The sequence below is a fragment of the Dromaius novaehollandiae genome, chromosome 14 (genome assembly GCF_036370855.1).
Source record: "Dromaius novaehollandiae isolate bDroNov1 chromosome 14, bDroNov1.hap1, whole genome shotgun sequence".
NCBI lineage: Eukaryota > Metazoa > Chordata > Aves > Casuariiformes > Dromaiidae > Dromaius > Dromaius novaehollandiae.
In genome coordinates, this window is record NC_088111.1 from 3,676,641 (window position 1) to 3,690,693 (window position 14,053).

Sequence of the window (14,053 nt, forward strand, 5' to 3'; positions counted from 1 at the left end):
CACAGATCTCCCCGAGGGAAAACACCCTTGCCGGTGGCACTGGGAGACACGGCGGGAAGGGGGGCTGCATATTCTTATATATGCAGTCACTGGCGCAGCAAGGAGAGCAAGAATTATTCAGAATACAGCAAAAGTCACCGATAATGCTAATTTCTCAAGCAAGGAATGACTTTTAGTGCTGAGCTAGGGCATGGCGGGTTGAGAGGGAAGACATACTCATCAGGCAGGGAAAGTTAATAGGGGAAGGAAGTTTCCAACCTATGGATAATCCGTAATGCAGTATTAGCTTATTAAACGTAGACATGCCAGCCTTATAACATGCAGATCAAAACTAAAAAAGAAAATAGCAGTATGCGAACTTCACAGAGGAATCCTGTCCTGAGGGAAAGTAAAGCATTTGCTGAAACCTCTCTTTTATCAGACCCCCAAAAGCTGCCTCCTTTCACAAGCCTCTTCAATCACAGCCCTGCTGTTCAGGCTGACTCTTGGCTCTCTCCACTTCCACTACTGCCTTTCCAAACAGCATCCCGTGGGCTGGAAACGTCAGCGCAGCCTTGACAAGCTTTCTAGAAGGGCGCAATGAAAAGAGCCAGAAAGCGGTTGTACAGGCCTTTCGTTGCAGGCAAATCAATATTAACGTTGTCCTGAACCATGGGATTACATGCATGAAGGCTGCTGTTATTTACAGGGAGCAGCAGAAGAATGGATTCTCCTCCAGAATTTATAACAAAACCCAGCTCCCCCAGCCAAAAACTTCATATGTGTGCATACGCCCAAAGCAAAGAATGGAGCAGAACAGATGACTCTGCATGGTTCCAGTGCTAGTATCTTCCGATGCACTTTCATCCACGATCAAACCACAGACACAGCAGAGCTGCGTTTCAAGAAACTCTGGCAGTTACAAGCTAAAACCAGCTTGGAGATAATTCCTTCTTCAGCTCTGTCACTTGCAGCTAATAAAATAAACCCAAAAGGCAACACGATGACACCTCCTCACTCCTCAACCATTGGGAGATACTGCATGATTCCAAGGCGCACTTAGAGCCAGGCATTCAATCTGGAGACAGTTAGCAATTACAGCTGCATTTTAAATAAGTGAAACGGTGATGAGATGGAGTCTCAAAATGGAGAAGAGAGTTAGGAAGAAAGGGGGTCCTGGGGCCCCTGGTACGTTGTTGGAAGACGGAAATAATGTTGCCCTAAATACCACGCGGCAGAATCTCAGCATTGGCAGAGGTAACACCTCTTGCTAGCTTATTGCTCCTTTGCGGACTCCCAAAGGGCTTCGGATGTGAGTCAATAACAGAGGGGGGCACTGAGAACTGAATTAAGAGACTCAAAAGACTGACCCAAAGCTTTTCATTTCATCTCACAGAAGTGCCCCACGGCTATTAACTCTGCTCAAGTATTTCTCATCTCCTCCAGTTCAGACAAATGAACTCACATTACGTGAGGGGTCTTTGCTTCACAACGATATTTACAGGTCAGGCAGCACAAAGATTTTTTAATACGGTCGGCTGTGTGAGTAGCGCACGCTCTGTGTCGAGAGTCCTGCCGCAGAGTGCAAGAAGCACAGGAAGGCTGCAAGCAATTGCCACGAGGAGCACGGGGGCACCCAGCCTAATCGAGACTGCACCCAGCACTGAAGCAGCCACCCTCCTTCTTGTGGATACTTTCCATTTGCACGGTCATCGTTAGCACAGGGTAATTAGCGCCTTTGCAGATTGCATGGTACTTTATGGGAAAGGGATCAATACAGCACCTACCACCATGGGGAGCTGACACATGCTACAGCATAAACAGTAATTAGCACTTAAGAGCGAAACTGTGCGCTTGGCTTGGTGGAGACATCAGGGTGGGTTAACAGGAGACGCTAAGGAGGATGGAGTGAGCGTGAGGTGTCAGACCGGCTCTTGGGGACAGGGCTGACATTGCCGCCCTCCACACACACCGCTCCGCCCCAGCACGGCACCAGGTCCTCAGCTCCCCAGTTAGCTCACGTTAAGCTTCTCACCCCCGACACATACTGTACAGATATTCAGGATGAAAGATTTGCCATCCTTCCATCGCAAGCCTTTGGCATTCTGTCCTCTGGCTTTCCAGAAGCCCTGTCTACAAGCCGTTTCCCAGGCTGAGGATGTTAATGATGTGCCCAAAGATACGCTGGACGGGCTGGGTTACCCAGGGCACTGACACGCACAGCAGCAAAGGCTTGTGAAAAGGCACCTTGTGAACAGAACCGTACTGTCACTCTCTGGACGCTCGTTCCAGTTCATAATGACAGCTCTTCAGTGACGTGACTAACCTCCACGGGACTCTAGCCCACATTCATCCCTTCTAAAATCAGCTCAGTGAAAAATGACAGACGTGCACCTACGACTCCCTCTTCCCCAGCTGAGAATTCAGATTCATGATCTATTTATGCAGCTTAACAAGTTACTACCCAACATGTACTTGCACTTGGACCCTTTCACTAGGCTAGGTCAAGTCAAGACACTTCACATGGGCTAGGAGGAGATGCAAAGCCAGTGAGCACAGGACTGCTGTGGTGCAGTAACTTGGTAGGCTATAAATATACATGGCTCTTTAAAGGCTGAGAAGTCCCCTCAAATTTCCTTGGTCTTCACCTTCATATCTATTCACATCGGAAGATACCAGTGTGGGGAAATCAAGTGTCAAGACCAGCTTGCTTCTTCCCTTCTTTCTGGCTTTTATTTAAAAGAAAAGAAAAAAGGAAAAAAAGAAAAGAAAGAAAAATAAATGAAAACTGCAGGACTTCCCATCCGAAGTGCAGAAAAGGAGGAGCATGCAGTGAATCACAAGATATACAAACCACAAAACGTTAATACAGGAGAGAACACAGTTTTCCAACCTGGGCTTCAGCACGGATAGTTTCAAAGAGAAGTTTTTCCTGGGATTGCATGGAAATCAAACATACACAGGAGTGAGGAAAGAGGCGGCTTCCCAGAGACCCATGAGAGATCCACCAGAGAGCTCGGGCAGGGCTGGGAAACGGCGTTCAAGTGTAAAGCAGGAAAGGGAAGGAGAGACTGGAGCATCTCCAGTTAAACAGCACTGGGTGAAAAGAGCCATTCCATCAATGCTGGGACAAATCTGGCCAAGATCTGCTTGGTGCAGCTACGGTAAGGACAGGAGATGGAGTTAATTGTGTGGCTGTGTCCATTAAGTCCGTAACAGGCGGCCCATCCAAGTGTGGCTGACACAGCTAGCTGTGAGAAGGTCAAATACCCTTTGCCCATAGCCACAAGCGCTCGCAGAAGGTACTCTACAAATTGGGTGGGTCCCTTCCTCTGGCACTGAAGGCAGTAGAAGATGCTGATATTACTAAAGCATAAGGGAAGGAGCTGCTGCAGCTATCCAGAAGATCAAAAGAGGAGGAAGACTCTTTGCTGGCTGGAGTTTACAATACATCAGAGCCAAATGGCTTCTAATTTAACCCTGAGCTTGTGCTGATGTGACCCATGGAGGGGACAGGCAGCTCTTGCTGAACAGTAGCCAGAGGAAAGGGGGAACCCAGCGTAACTGAATCCAAGTGGTTTCACAATACCTGGTGGGAATCCAGAGAAGCCTTGATAAAGGAACAGTATTTCATATTCCTATGTACAAATTAAAGCCATATTTTCAACCCTCTTTGAAATCTGAACGCAAAAGAGTAACTCAACATATCAGCAACCCCACAAAGCGTTTCCAAATTAAGCCCAGATACAGGGATATGAGAAAGAGCCGGAGCTTCCAGGAACAGACTCAGAAAGAGGAAAGAAAGGGAATAAGGAAAGGGTTATTCTTGCATTGCAAACCACACAACTGTGGGGGCCGTTAAACTGGGAATCCCATCAAGCCTCCAGCTCTTCCCCCTCTTTACCTCGTTACATCTGGAGCGGTGGTGGGGCGAACATGCTTCATGATGGTCTGAATCCAGTTCCGGCGAATTCCAGATGTCATGGCGGAGAGGGTGAATTCCCCTTCTTTAGTCTAGGGAAAGAAGAGGACCGGCTCAGCACGGCTGCTTGGGGAGGCAGCCCCGCTCGCCCGCTCCCCGGAGATCGAATCCAGCCGCAGCCCCGACTCCCTGCAGCAGCTCAAGGTGAGAATCAAGGTTTCTCAATAACCAAACTGGTTTTGCTGGAGCTGAACATCTGAGTCCCTGAGACTTCAACAGGCAGCTGAGACAAAACCTGCCCTTTCCCCCTCCATTTTTGTAAACCAAAACCAGCTCCCGGGAGCACAAAGCAACACATGGTTCTCAGACACATGGTTCAGGACACGGGGTGGCCTCTTTTAGGTGGCTGGGAAGATGTTTCTCTTCCCATGGACTAGAATCCCCAGCCAGCTGCACGACGAGAGCAGTCTGATCGACTCAGCTCCGAAGGCTGCCAGAGGCAGACCACCGCGTGCACAACCGCGCTTCCACCTTCCCCGCAGCTGGACCGACCCTCCTCCCCGCGGTTTCCTTACGTGGATCTGGAAGCCGTAGTTTCGCTGAACCGGGTACTCGGTAACATCGTAGCATGTAGATAAATCGATCTCTCCATCCAGGTCAGCTGCCTGCAGAGGCAAGGAAGTGGTATTTATTATAACTCCTAACGCTTTGCAGATAAAAAGCACAGCACAGACCTGCAGGAGAGGTGCTGTGTGGGGTTTGGTAAGACACCAAAAGCCCTCAGGATCGTGGGACTCATGGGGAGACACAGAGCAGATCCCCAAGATGCCCAGAGCCCTGAAGAGTGATGCTCCAGGCCTGGCAACAGCCCTTGGCATCTGGGAAGAGAGCTGACCCAAGTCCTGTGCGGGCTTCACCCTGGCCTGCCTCCAACCCTGATATTTGCCTAATCCCCTACGCCTGGGAGCAGGAGCCCCCGTTCACCTCACCGTGCCCTCTCCTGATTTCTCACCGTTCTCTCTTTTTTGCAGGTACCCCCACAAGCCCGCCGGGACTCGACACATCCCACCTGGATGGCTGGCATGTGCAAGGCTCTGGGACTGGACGGAGAGACTTGGAGCTCATCCGAATGCAGAACGGGCAGGGTTTAGCTCCGAAGAGGTGACACCTACCTCCTCCGCCACCGAATCCCTGTAGTATCTCAGGCTTTGATCCGTCAGCACAAACCAGTGTTTCTTCCACTAGGAAACAACCAACACGGGGCTGTTACCAGCCTGCTCCTCCGCTGCCGGAGAGCTGTGACAGCTTGTCGCAGACCGCCGGAGCAGAGGCAAGCAGGCAGTCCCGCTCCGGGGAGCAGCTCTCAGGCTCTCCTCTCCCTCTTGCCCTGTGCTCTGCTGAGGACAGCCTTCATCGAGAGGCCCCCGGCTTTCCCAGGGGAAAGGGGAGAGCGGAACGAGCCATAACGCAAAGGACCCTGTGGTGAGACGAGGACGTGGTTTCCACCGCCGGGACTCCAGCTTTGCTCGAGCACTGACGGCTGCTAAACAGACGAGCTGAGGGAGCGCAGGATCCCCAGCAGGTATTAACCCCGTGCGTGTGGCGGTAACACAAGCTGTGAGAGCCACCAGGGCCTTCGGAGCCCTTCCCATTAGCTCCACTGGCAAAACGATGCTTTTAGTGGCTGCACTTTAAGCCTTAGAGCGGCCTTTCTTTTTTTTCCTTTTTTAGAGAAAAGCAAAAAAATGTTCATGTTTTCTCTGCAGTACCTAGAAATGGAGTTGGAGCCCATTCCTGGCACTCGTTCTCTACAAATATGCCTTCTGCATACTCCCAGCGTGAGGCAGGCATATTCGAGGCAGCCATAAATCAATACAGCTCTCACCCCAGCAGCTAATCTACCCTCTGGCTGCCTGCGGACCTGCCCTCTGCTCGCAGGAGCCAAAGGGCCAGCGAGTACCTGGAGCCCTGGCCACGGCGCTCCCAGAGCTCCCACGCCAGCCATGTGCCGGGCACCTCTCGCTTCCCCCATGGACGGGCTGAGCAGGAGGGAAGGAAACCTCTCCAGGGAAGGGACTGCACGCAGACAGCCGCGTGCGCTCGCGCCGGGGTCAGGAGCAGTGCCAGGCTCCAGGCTCTGACACGGGAGCGCTCTCCCCTCTGGGAAGGGACACGAGCAAAGCGGCAGCTGATGCTTCTGTTAGTGCCACGACAGAGACATTTTTTACTTCTTGGTTTTGTTTCCCCAGTGCTCAGGGAGCCTTATCTGAGCCTCATTACTGACGCCACAGAGGTTGCTGGGTCGCAAGGGAGATGAGACTAACAGAGAACGGGAACACGAAACCAGTGCTGCTATCCAAGCTGCCCTGACTGCCTAGAAACCCATTACACGACATCCAGATGCAGGGCCTTGAAACTGCCACAGGACAGAGCACCAGCGACTCCCGGTCCAACACAAACACTGTTTGCACAGGGCTCACACACAACCATTGTTGTCTGGCTCCGGATTTGTACAAATTCCCTTTAGCGGTTCTGCCCAAGCGCCTGCATCTGGTTTCTCCCGTCTGCAGCACTGGCCCAATATTGATCTACCGTGCAAAGACAGCCCGGCTTCATTAATGCAGGGAGCAGCCTCGTGCGGCGCCTGCACATGCGACATTAAGGAGAGGCTCGAAACACTGCACACTGCCCTCATTGTGCCTGTGCCATTAATTAGGATGTGGCACTCGGGCTCTTTGTCTCCGTGCAGCTGCCACCGCTAAAGGCCTGCAGCAGTGTTGAAAACCCTGGAAACACAGGCTCTCCGTTGATCAGAGAGACGGACTGATACCAGTTTTGACTGAGCACTGCCCCAAGAACCAGACATGAAATAATCCTTTTCAGCTTTCCATGCCACAAATGAGCTATTCTCCGGGACCATTTGCAGACGCAATACAGAAATCTATGTCTGCGGGCAGAGTTCGCCAAGGCACCAGGCTCTTCTCAAGCCGTCTGCACGAGACAGGTGGGTGAAAGCTGCTAGAGGCTGGGACTGACCACAGCGTTCAGGACCGACCCGAGGGGAGAGCTTCGTCCCAGACTCACCTGCCCGTCCTCATACTGCTTCGTCAACCAGCCCTTCTTGAAGTTCAGTAGGTCAGGCTGCAAGAAGAGGCGAGAGAGAGGCAATCATTGCTCGGATGAAGCGCTGGGTCCAATTCCATCCAGGAAACAGACAGCAGCAGCAATTTGATAAAATACAGCGCAGCCACAAAAGAAACCAGCACCAGTTAAATTGGATCATTATACTGAGTGGAGGTTAAATGTTGGCTCCCAGAAGGTAAAGAGACCCTGGTGTAGGGTTTATTCAGGCTGTCCCCATCTTAGCATTTTCCTTGTAATTTCCTACCATTACACCAGCATTACAGAGAAAAGGGAAGCAAGGAATTAGCCGGACTGCAGACACTTTAGTACCTCTGTTATTTGTTAAGAAGCAAAAACTATGCGTTGCTTCATGCCAGGCTGCAGGATTCAAAATGAGACTGAATTCCTATATACACAGCCTGGAAATTCAGGGGATCGCAGCATCTCCCCACCCCAGTGACACCTGGTGAGACTTCCTCCAAAGCGGGTGCATCGGGAGGTTGAAGCTAAGAGAAAAGCAACCCACAGAGCGTGGGGATAACTCCAGCCACCCCTTCACCCCCAAGCCTGGCTAGTGCATAGGGAGGGATGGCGGCTCCCTTGAGGCCGAGCTCCCCCGGCTGCTACATGTGCTGCAGCCATCCGCTGCGTTCGGGACATGACAGCCTGCTGCTGCGAAACTGATACTGCCCAGCATCTGCCTTTGAAACCTCACAGCAGTAGGTCTGAAGCAAAGAGAGCAGCTGAGAGTGGAGGAGGAAAAGGAGAGAAGACTGCGTTTGCAATGAAGCAGCACAAATCTACCAGCTAGAACTAAGGAAGCCATGAAAAATTGGGGACTGGAAGCTTATTCAATCAAACCTATGCAATGGGCCAGCACATCCTACATTTGAGCGTTCCCATGCTGGTGGGAGCCCAGCCCAGCTCCACAGAAAGCCCAGGGAAAATACCAGCCTGCTCTTCCCGGATCCCTGGAGAATCAGAGGGGAGAGCGGGCTGATTCCAGACTGAGCTGCAATGGCCAGCGCTGGCCCTGATGTGACTGCACGCAATAAAACCACTGAGTCCAATGGGTACCTGCTGAAGAGGCAGTGATAAGTGATGTTCAAACTGCAGAGAAAACTGCATTTGCGATGGCTACGCCCATCTCCGGAGCAGGCTATAAGCGCTGTGTATCTTCATTTCAGAGCTAATTTACCCTGAGAGAGTGATACCACAATCTCTCTGCTTCTCCTCTGCCAAGGTGCAGGCGGGATCATGCTGCCAGGAATCTGGGTCCTGTTTAAACCCTTTCCTCTAAGGGGAGCTTCACAGGCAGTTCTCTCTGCAGAGAGCTGGAGAGCCTCTCTTGTTTCAAGCAAAGGATCTACATTCTGGATCCAAAAATAACTGGCTCCCAACCGTGCATTTTGCAGAGAAGGAAAACAGAAGGAGTGAAAGTATTACAGTTGCTCAAGCGCTTGCTATTTATCAACTGAGAAAAAGCATAGGGTAAGAGTCGTCTACAAAAGCAGGTAAATCCCTGATTAGCAGCACGCATACTACTCTTAGTTTCCTTAAAATTTAAGTAAAGGTTTAAAAGCAGCCAGAGAGGAAAGGTACTGCTAAACTGGTAGTATAAGCACGTTTCAAACTGGGCTGCAGGAAGACATTACAGAAGTGCCCAGACCGAGCAGGTTTCTCATACACGTCCTGCTCTTTCTCAGAAATCCATTTGCTTCACTCTGAGCACTCAGGAGGGCCCACAGAGAGCAGGCTTTTGCCCAGAGAAGCTGAGCCTGAAAAGAGTCAAATGGAGAGTGAGAGAGGCTGAAGGACTGAAAGGTCTGTGGCCGGCATTGCCGGAGGTTGTCGATGTTAGAAAACAAAAACAGACAAAGCACTCCTCTAAGAGATACCCATGTAACTCAAACTCTAGCTCTGCTGCAAGCCACAAAGCTGAACACAGGATGAACTCTGCCTCAGCCCTTATCCTGAAGGACAACTGATCTGATCTGATCCAGCTAACCCCACGGGCAGGGTAGACTCTTGCAATCTGTCACAAGCCAGCAGGCATTCAATTTTTTCTTATGTTTTTACTTTTACAGCGGGAGTGGCACGAGAAAGCAGTATTTAACGCAAGGAAAAAGTATATTTCCCACTGGCTGCATGAATTTTTTTTGCCTTCATCAGATGATGAGCATTGTCACTTAATGTGCACTTCTTGTGTCTTTGTATTATCACTAAAAGTTTAAGAGTCATTGTTGTAGATGTACAAATCTACATTAAAGGCTACTAGAGAAATACTATCCCAGTGCATTTTTCTGAGAAGTCCTTGAATAGAAGTACTCCCTCGACTAAAAACGCAGCCTGTATTTACAATGTCTATGTAATTGCTTTGAGAGATTAGCAAGTGTATTTATTTTGTTCCTATAGAACGGTGGCAAGTGAGAGGAGAGTAATTCATGTTTATTTTGTACTATTTGCCTCCAGGTCTGGTGAGCATTTGAAATAAGCAAACGGAAGAAAACTCAGGATGTCGGGTTCAAACCTTCCTCTGAGACTTCCTTCCACCGACACCAACTTGCAACTACATAAACATTAGGGAATCTTTGTAAGAAAACTGGGCCACGTGTTAGCTCTCCTCAACAAGCCAAGCGTGAACTGCTATCCAAAAATGCATCAGCCATGAACCAGCACTTGGTTTCAGTCCAGAGGGTGAAGAGGATCCAGGAAACTGCACTGACCTACAGCTCAGCTATAACTGCTCTGCTGCAGCCTTGGTCAGCACGTGGGGAGGGCACAGCGGGAGAAAGGAGTGCTCCTTCCTTTTATTCCCGGCGGAATAAACAACCTTGGTGGCTCACCGTCATAGAGGACTCGGTGGACCTTCTATCCAGTGATTTTGCTCGACGGTGCGGAGATAGAGGAGAAGCGGACGCATCCAGGATGGAGCCCACAGCCGCAGCTTCGGAAGTGAAGTCCTGCACAGAAAGCATTAGCCCAGATCAGTTCGGTAACTAGGACAGCGAGTCCCAGTCTCTTGATTCACAGCATAAAAACCCACATAGTTAAGGGACATCGCTTAGGCTCGGAACAAGCGTGATTTCATTGAAAACATGTTTCTCAGGGCCTCTCAAGTTTTAACCGGTTCCCAAGACATCCAAGAACAACTGGGACTCTCAAGACCCCTGTTTCTTCTGTTACTTTATGTCATATTAACGTTTCCTGCCATGCCATCCTAAGTTTCCCTCTTTCTATGTTGGAGGAAGGGAAAAAAGACGTTTTCCACTCTGATAGACAGCTCCACCCAGGGACGATCGGAGTTAAACCCTGCAATCTGGGCTGGCGGCCGGCCGGGCTGGGTCCCGGGTGCCCCCTCACACCGCATCCTCCAACACCCCCCGCGGGACCCGGGAGCTTGCAAAGCTTACCCGTTTCCTGGGGAAAACCCTCTTCTCGCTCCTGCCCTGCCGCGTCTCACTCGAAAGGGCAGCGCCTGCCGACACACTCGTTTCCATGTGCTCTGCATTCTCAATATCTAATGCCTCAAATTTTTCAATTACTTGGGATCGCCTGGAAAACACAGAGAAAGGGGAAACCAGAGCCGGTTTAAACACAAGAACAGCAACTGCACTGAGCTGCACAATCCCACAAAGTTCAGGCTGTCCAAGGTGGGGCAGTGAGATCCCTGCAGCATTGCTCAATGCACACCGGGCTTTTAGTCCCAGTTTCCTTGCAAGCTCAAGGGTGCACAAATCCGGGGCAAAACACCTCAATCTGATGTGCAGCATTTTATCAGGGGCCAAAAAGGGGAAAAAACCCAGACTACTCAGCTCCATACACACTATCTTCTTAAATATCTAGGAAGCCCTTGCAGAATCGGCGATATCATTTTACTTCTAAATTTTACAGTCATTTCGGATTCAGGGATCTTTAAACAGCTTTGGCTTAAGCTTTGCCTCTACTCTCTAAGGCTGCAGCTCACCGGCAGCCGCCCCATGGCACGAACAGAAACGACAGAAAAAACCGGGCTGCAGAGACGGCGGGTGGCTCCGGGTCACCCTGCAGTCCCCATCCTGCAAAACCTCAACCCTGCACTGATAACTTTGGTTGGACTGCATCGAGTTAGGAGCACACGTGAGTGCGTCCAGGCACCAGGAGCAACCTGGCAGGCCGAGCGGAGCATCCCTTCAACAGCGGGGAGCACGACTCGGACATAGCCTCGGCCACCCGTCACACGCTGCCACTGCCGTCTCTGCGGACAGAGGAGAACTACGAAGAAAACGTGGATGGAGCAGGAGCCGACCCCAGACCAAACCCAAAAGGGATGCTCTCACGAATTAGCAAACAACAGGCCCTTGCAGGAGGAATAATAAACACCAGTTCATCGTGAAAAGCTGTTTGCTGACCCACAGGGGAGGAAATGCTGGCATTTGCCAAGCACCTGGTTTGCGTGCCCGGGGGGTTGGACGAGCATCAACCTCTGGTCTCTAATCGCAACCTGGGAACATGGATTAACCCCCCCCAACAGCACAGACACCAGCTGAGCATCAAGCTGTGAAGTTTAAATCCCATTTTCGGGCCTCCCTGAAAAGTTAAACCAGACGGATTCTGGACACAAAATTTGGACCCATACATGCCACGTCTAAAATCGGGGCTGCTTGCCTTCCAGGAACCTCTAATGTACAGGAAAGCCACAACAGCAACCACAGGAGGGGAAACAGGTTATCCAAAAGCATTTTTAACACTTCCCACAAAAACAAACAGCAGGTTAGGACTCAAAAACATGACATGTTTAGTTTTAAACTAACATTTGCACCCAATTCCATAGGTAAGACAAAGAGCCTGGACGCAGGAGACGCCCCTGCCGGGGGGGGACCCAAGCACCGCCACTAAGAGATGCTGCAGAGCCCCACACTCAAACCAGCTACAGAGGAGGAAAGGACAGAACTGGTGGGGAGGAGTCTGATTTTTAAATTTAAATTGATCTGATGTTTTTATAGGAGATCCATTCAGCTTCCGCTGTCTCCCCGTTTGCAGACTACGAGCAGACCAAGCCCTGCGCTCCCGCAGAGCTCCAGACCCCGCTGGCATGTCCTGCTCACACGAGAGGTCTCAGCTTACAAAAAACAGTTTGCAGAGGGCAAATCCAAGTCCTTCATCTACTGACCCACAGGGAACTGGTTTGGAGTCCCTGTTTTTTAACCCAGCCACCCCCTTTTTACAGTGGCCCAGCCTTCTCTGAGTCTCAGTTTAGGAGGGAATAAGAGGTCCATGAATTAACATTGTGCCCTATCAGGTGAAGGCCTGAAGAAAAACAAATCAGGAAAAAAAAATAAACATAAAACAAAATCAAAAGCAGGTTGATTTCTCATGAAAGGGGCTGCACCACCGGGTTGTTCTACGGCTTGAGATTGAGATGAGATGGTAGCGAAGCAGGCGAAGTAAAGGCGGACACGTCACACAGCAACACAGCAGGAGAAGGTGGAGAGCAACAAGACCTGGAAGAAAACAAGGCTGGAAAATGAATGAACAGAAGAGGAAATTATATATCTACATCTACATACAAAATAAAATCAAAATCATTCCAGTAATTCATCATTGAAAAGGGGGGTGGGGGAAATCATTGCAACCAAATCACAGCCCCAAGGGTTAATATCATTCGGATTACAGGAAAGGGTCGTTTCCCCAGGAGCTGAACATTTCAGAGAAGTTACGGCTGGCGATGTCGGGGCAGGAACAGCGAGGGGGAGGCTTCTCCGGTCATCCCGCGCTCGCAGGGGCAGCTCCCCCCGCGCGGAGGGCAGGACCGGCCCCTTCGAACATCAGCTCTGCGCTGGCTAAAACACTCCACGCAGGAAGGTAGGAAGCATTTGAAAAGCTGCGGTGCCATTTAGTGCTTTCTAGAGTACCAAGCTGGTCCCGAGAAGCTCCTCTCCGCGCAGGCGGTTAATCTGCCCAGGCCACCAACCCCGAGCAGCAGGTTTCGGCTGTTAGGTGAAGGGCTGTGCGCAGGGGCAAGCAGAGCTATAAAGACCAACAACAGCTATCGCTAAAGCAATTTTCTTTGATTGCAAGAAAGGGCTGATTCTTACTGGATTCATTCATTCTTTAGCAGCAAGAAAGACAGCGAGCGTTGGGAAAAGCAAGAGGAATTTCCCCAAAAGATACACAAAAATGAAGAGGACAGTTTTAAAGGAAAAACCTATTCGTGGGAGAGCAGTCAGTGCTCTCTCGACCCAGTAAAAGCAGCGTTCAGAGGGGAGCCTTGCGCGGTTCTCCCGGGCTCGAAACCCCGGAGAAAGAAAACTTGAAGGGATCTCAGGTATCTCTGCGATTTACTGAGGCTAGAAATATTTCATAAACCCTGACTACGCTCCTGCAGCAGATCCGTCAAATTCAGGTTCTTGCTGGCATGATCAGAGCACCGATTCAATCGGAAAAGCTGCGTTTTCAGAGGCTGCTGCCCTCAGTTTTTAAGAAAATCCCAGCCGCCGACCAGCAAGCCGCGTGCTCCACGGGGAGCTGCAGGCTGCCCGCCGAGCCGCTCGCCGTCCAAGCCGCGGGCAGCGAGCGGGGCGAACACGTGAGCCGCTAACACGGGCAATCACGCGTGTCCCCTGCAGCGCCTCCCTGCTCCAGGCTTTCACAGCCCCCCTGGGTTCACCGGGATGCATCCCCCAGCGGGCAAGGCACGGCTGGACCCGTCCTGGAGCCAGTCCCGGTCCTGCCCGGCGGGAGGGCAGCACCCCCGGGACCCCGCCGTGCTGCAGCCCCGTCCTGCCGCGTGCCAGCAGAGGGAACTCGCACACCGCCCAGGTCCCGGCACGCCAAAACGCGGGAGCGCGGGCTCCTCCCCGGCGGCAGCGGCTCTGGTTTCTGCTGATTCCTGTCTTAGAAGAGACTGAGAACCTGGATGGCTGAACGCGGCGTGGAAGAGAAGTCAGGTGTCAACGGTCGACACGCACCTTTGCAAGCACAGCTCTGCACCTGAGTCACAGAGGATCTCTTAACATAAGGAAACAGCACAAGAAGCCTGAAAAACAG

The 14,053-nt window shown here is 51.2% G+C and overlaps 1 protein-coding gene across 9 annotated transcripts in view; it reads right to left on the reverse strand.

Moving 5' to 3' along the window:
- Positions 1-14,053, reverse strand: part of MPRIP (myosin phosphatase Rho interacting protein) — a 105,357-nt gene that overhangs the window by 29,356 nt on the left and 61,948 nt on the right. For all 9 annotated transcript variants that reach the window (XM_064520106.1, XM_064520105.1, XM_064520108.1 and 6 more), the window contains 6 exons: positions 10,438-10,579; positions 9,871-9,987; positions 6,986-7,042; positions 5,074-5,142; positions 4,477-4,566; positions 3,884-3,993 (listed from right to left, as the gene is read on the reverse strand). In XM_064520106.1, coding sequence (XP_064376176.1) covers positions 3,884-3,993; positions 4,477-4,566; positions 5,074-5,142; positions 6,986-7,042; positions 9,871-9,987; positions 10,438-10,579 — 585 coding nt within the window. The remainder of the gene's footprint in view (positions 1-3,883; positions 3,994-4,476; positions 4,567-5,073; positions 5,143-6,985; positions 7,043-9,870; positions 9,988-10,437; positions 10,580-14,053) is intronic.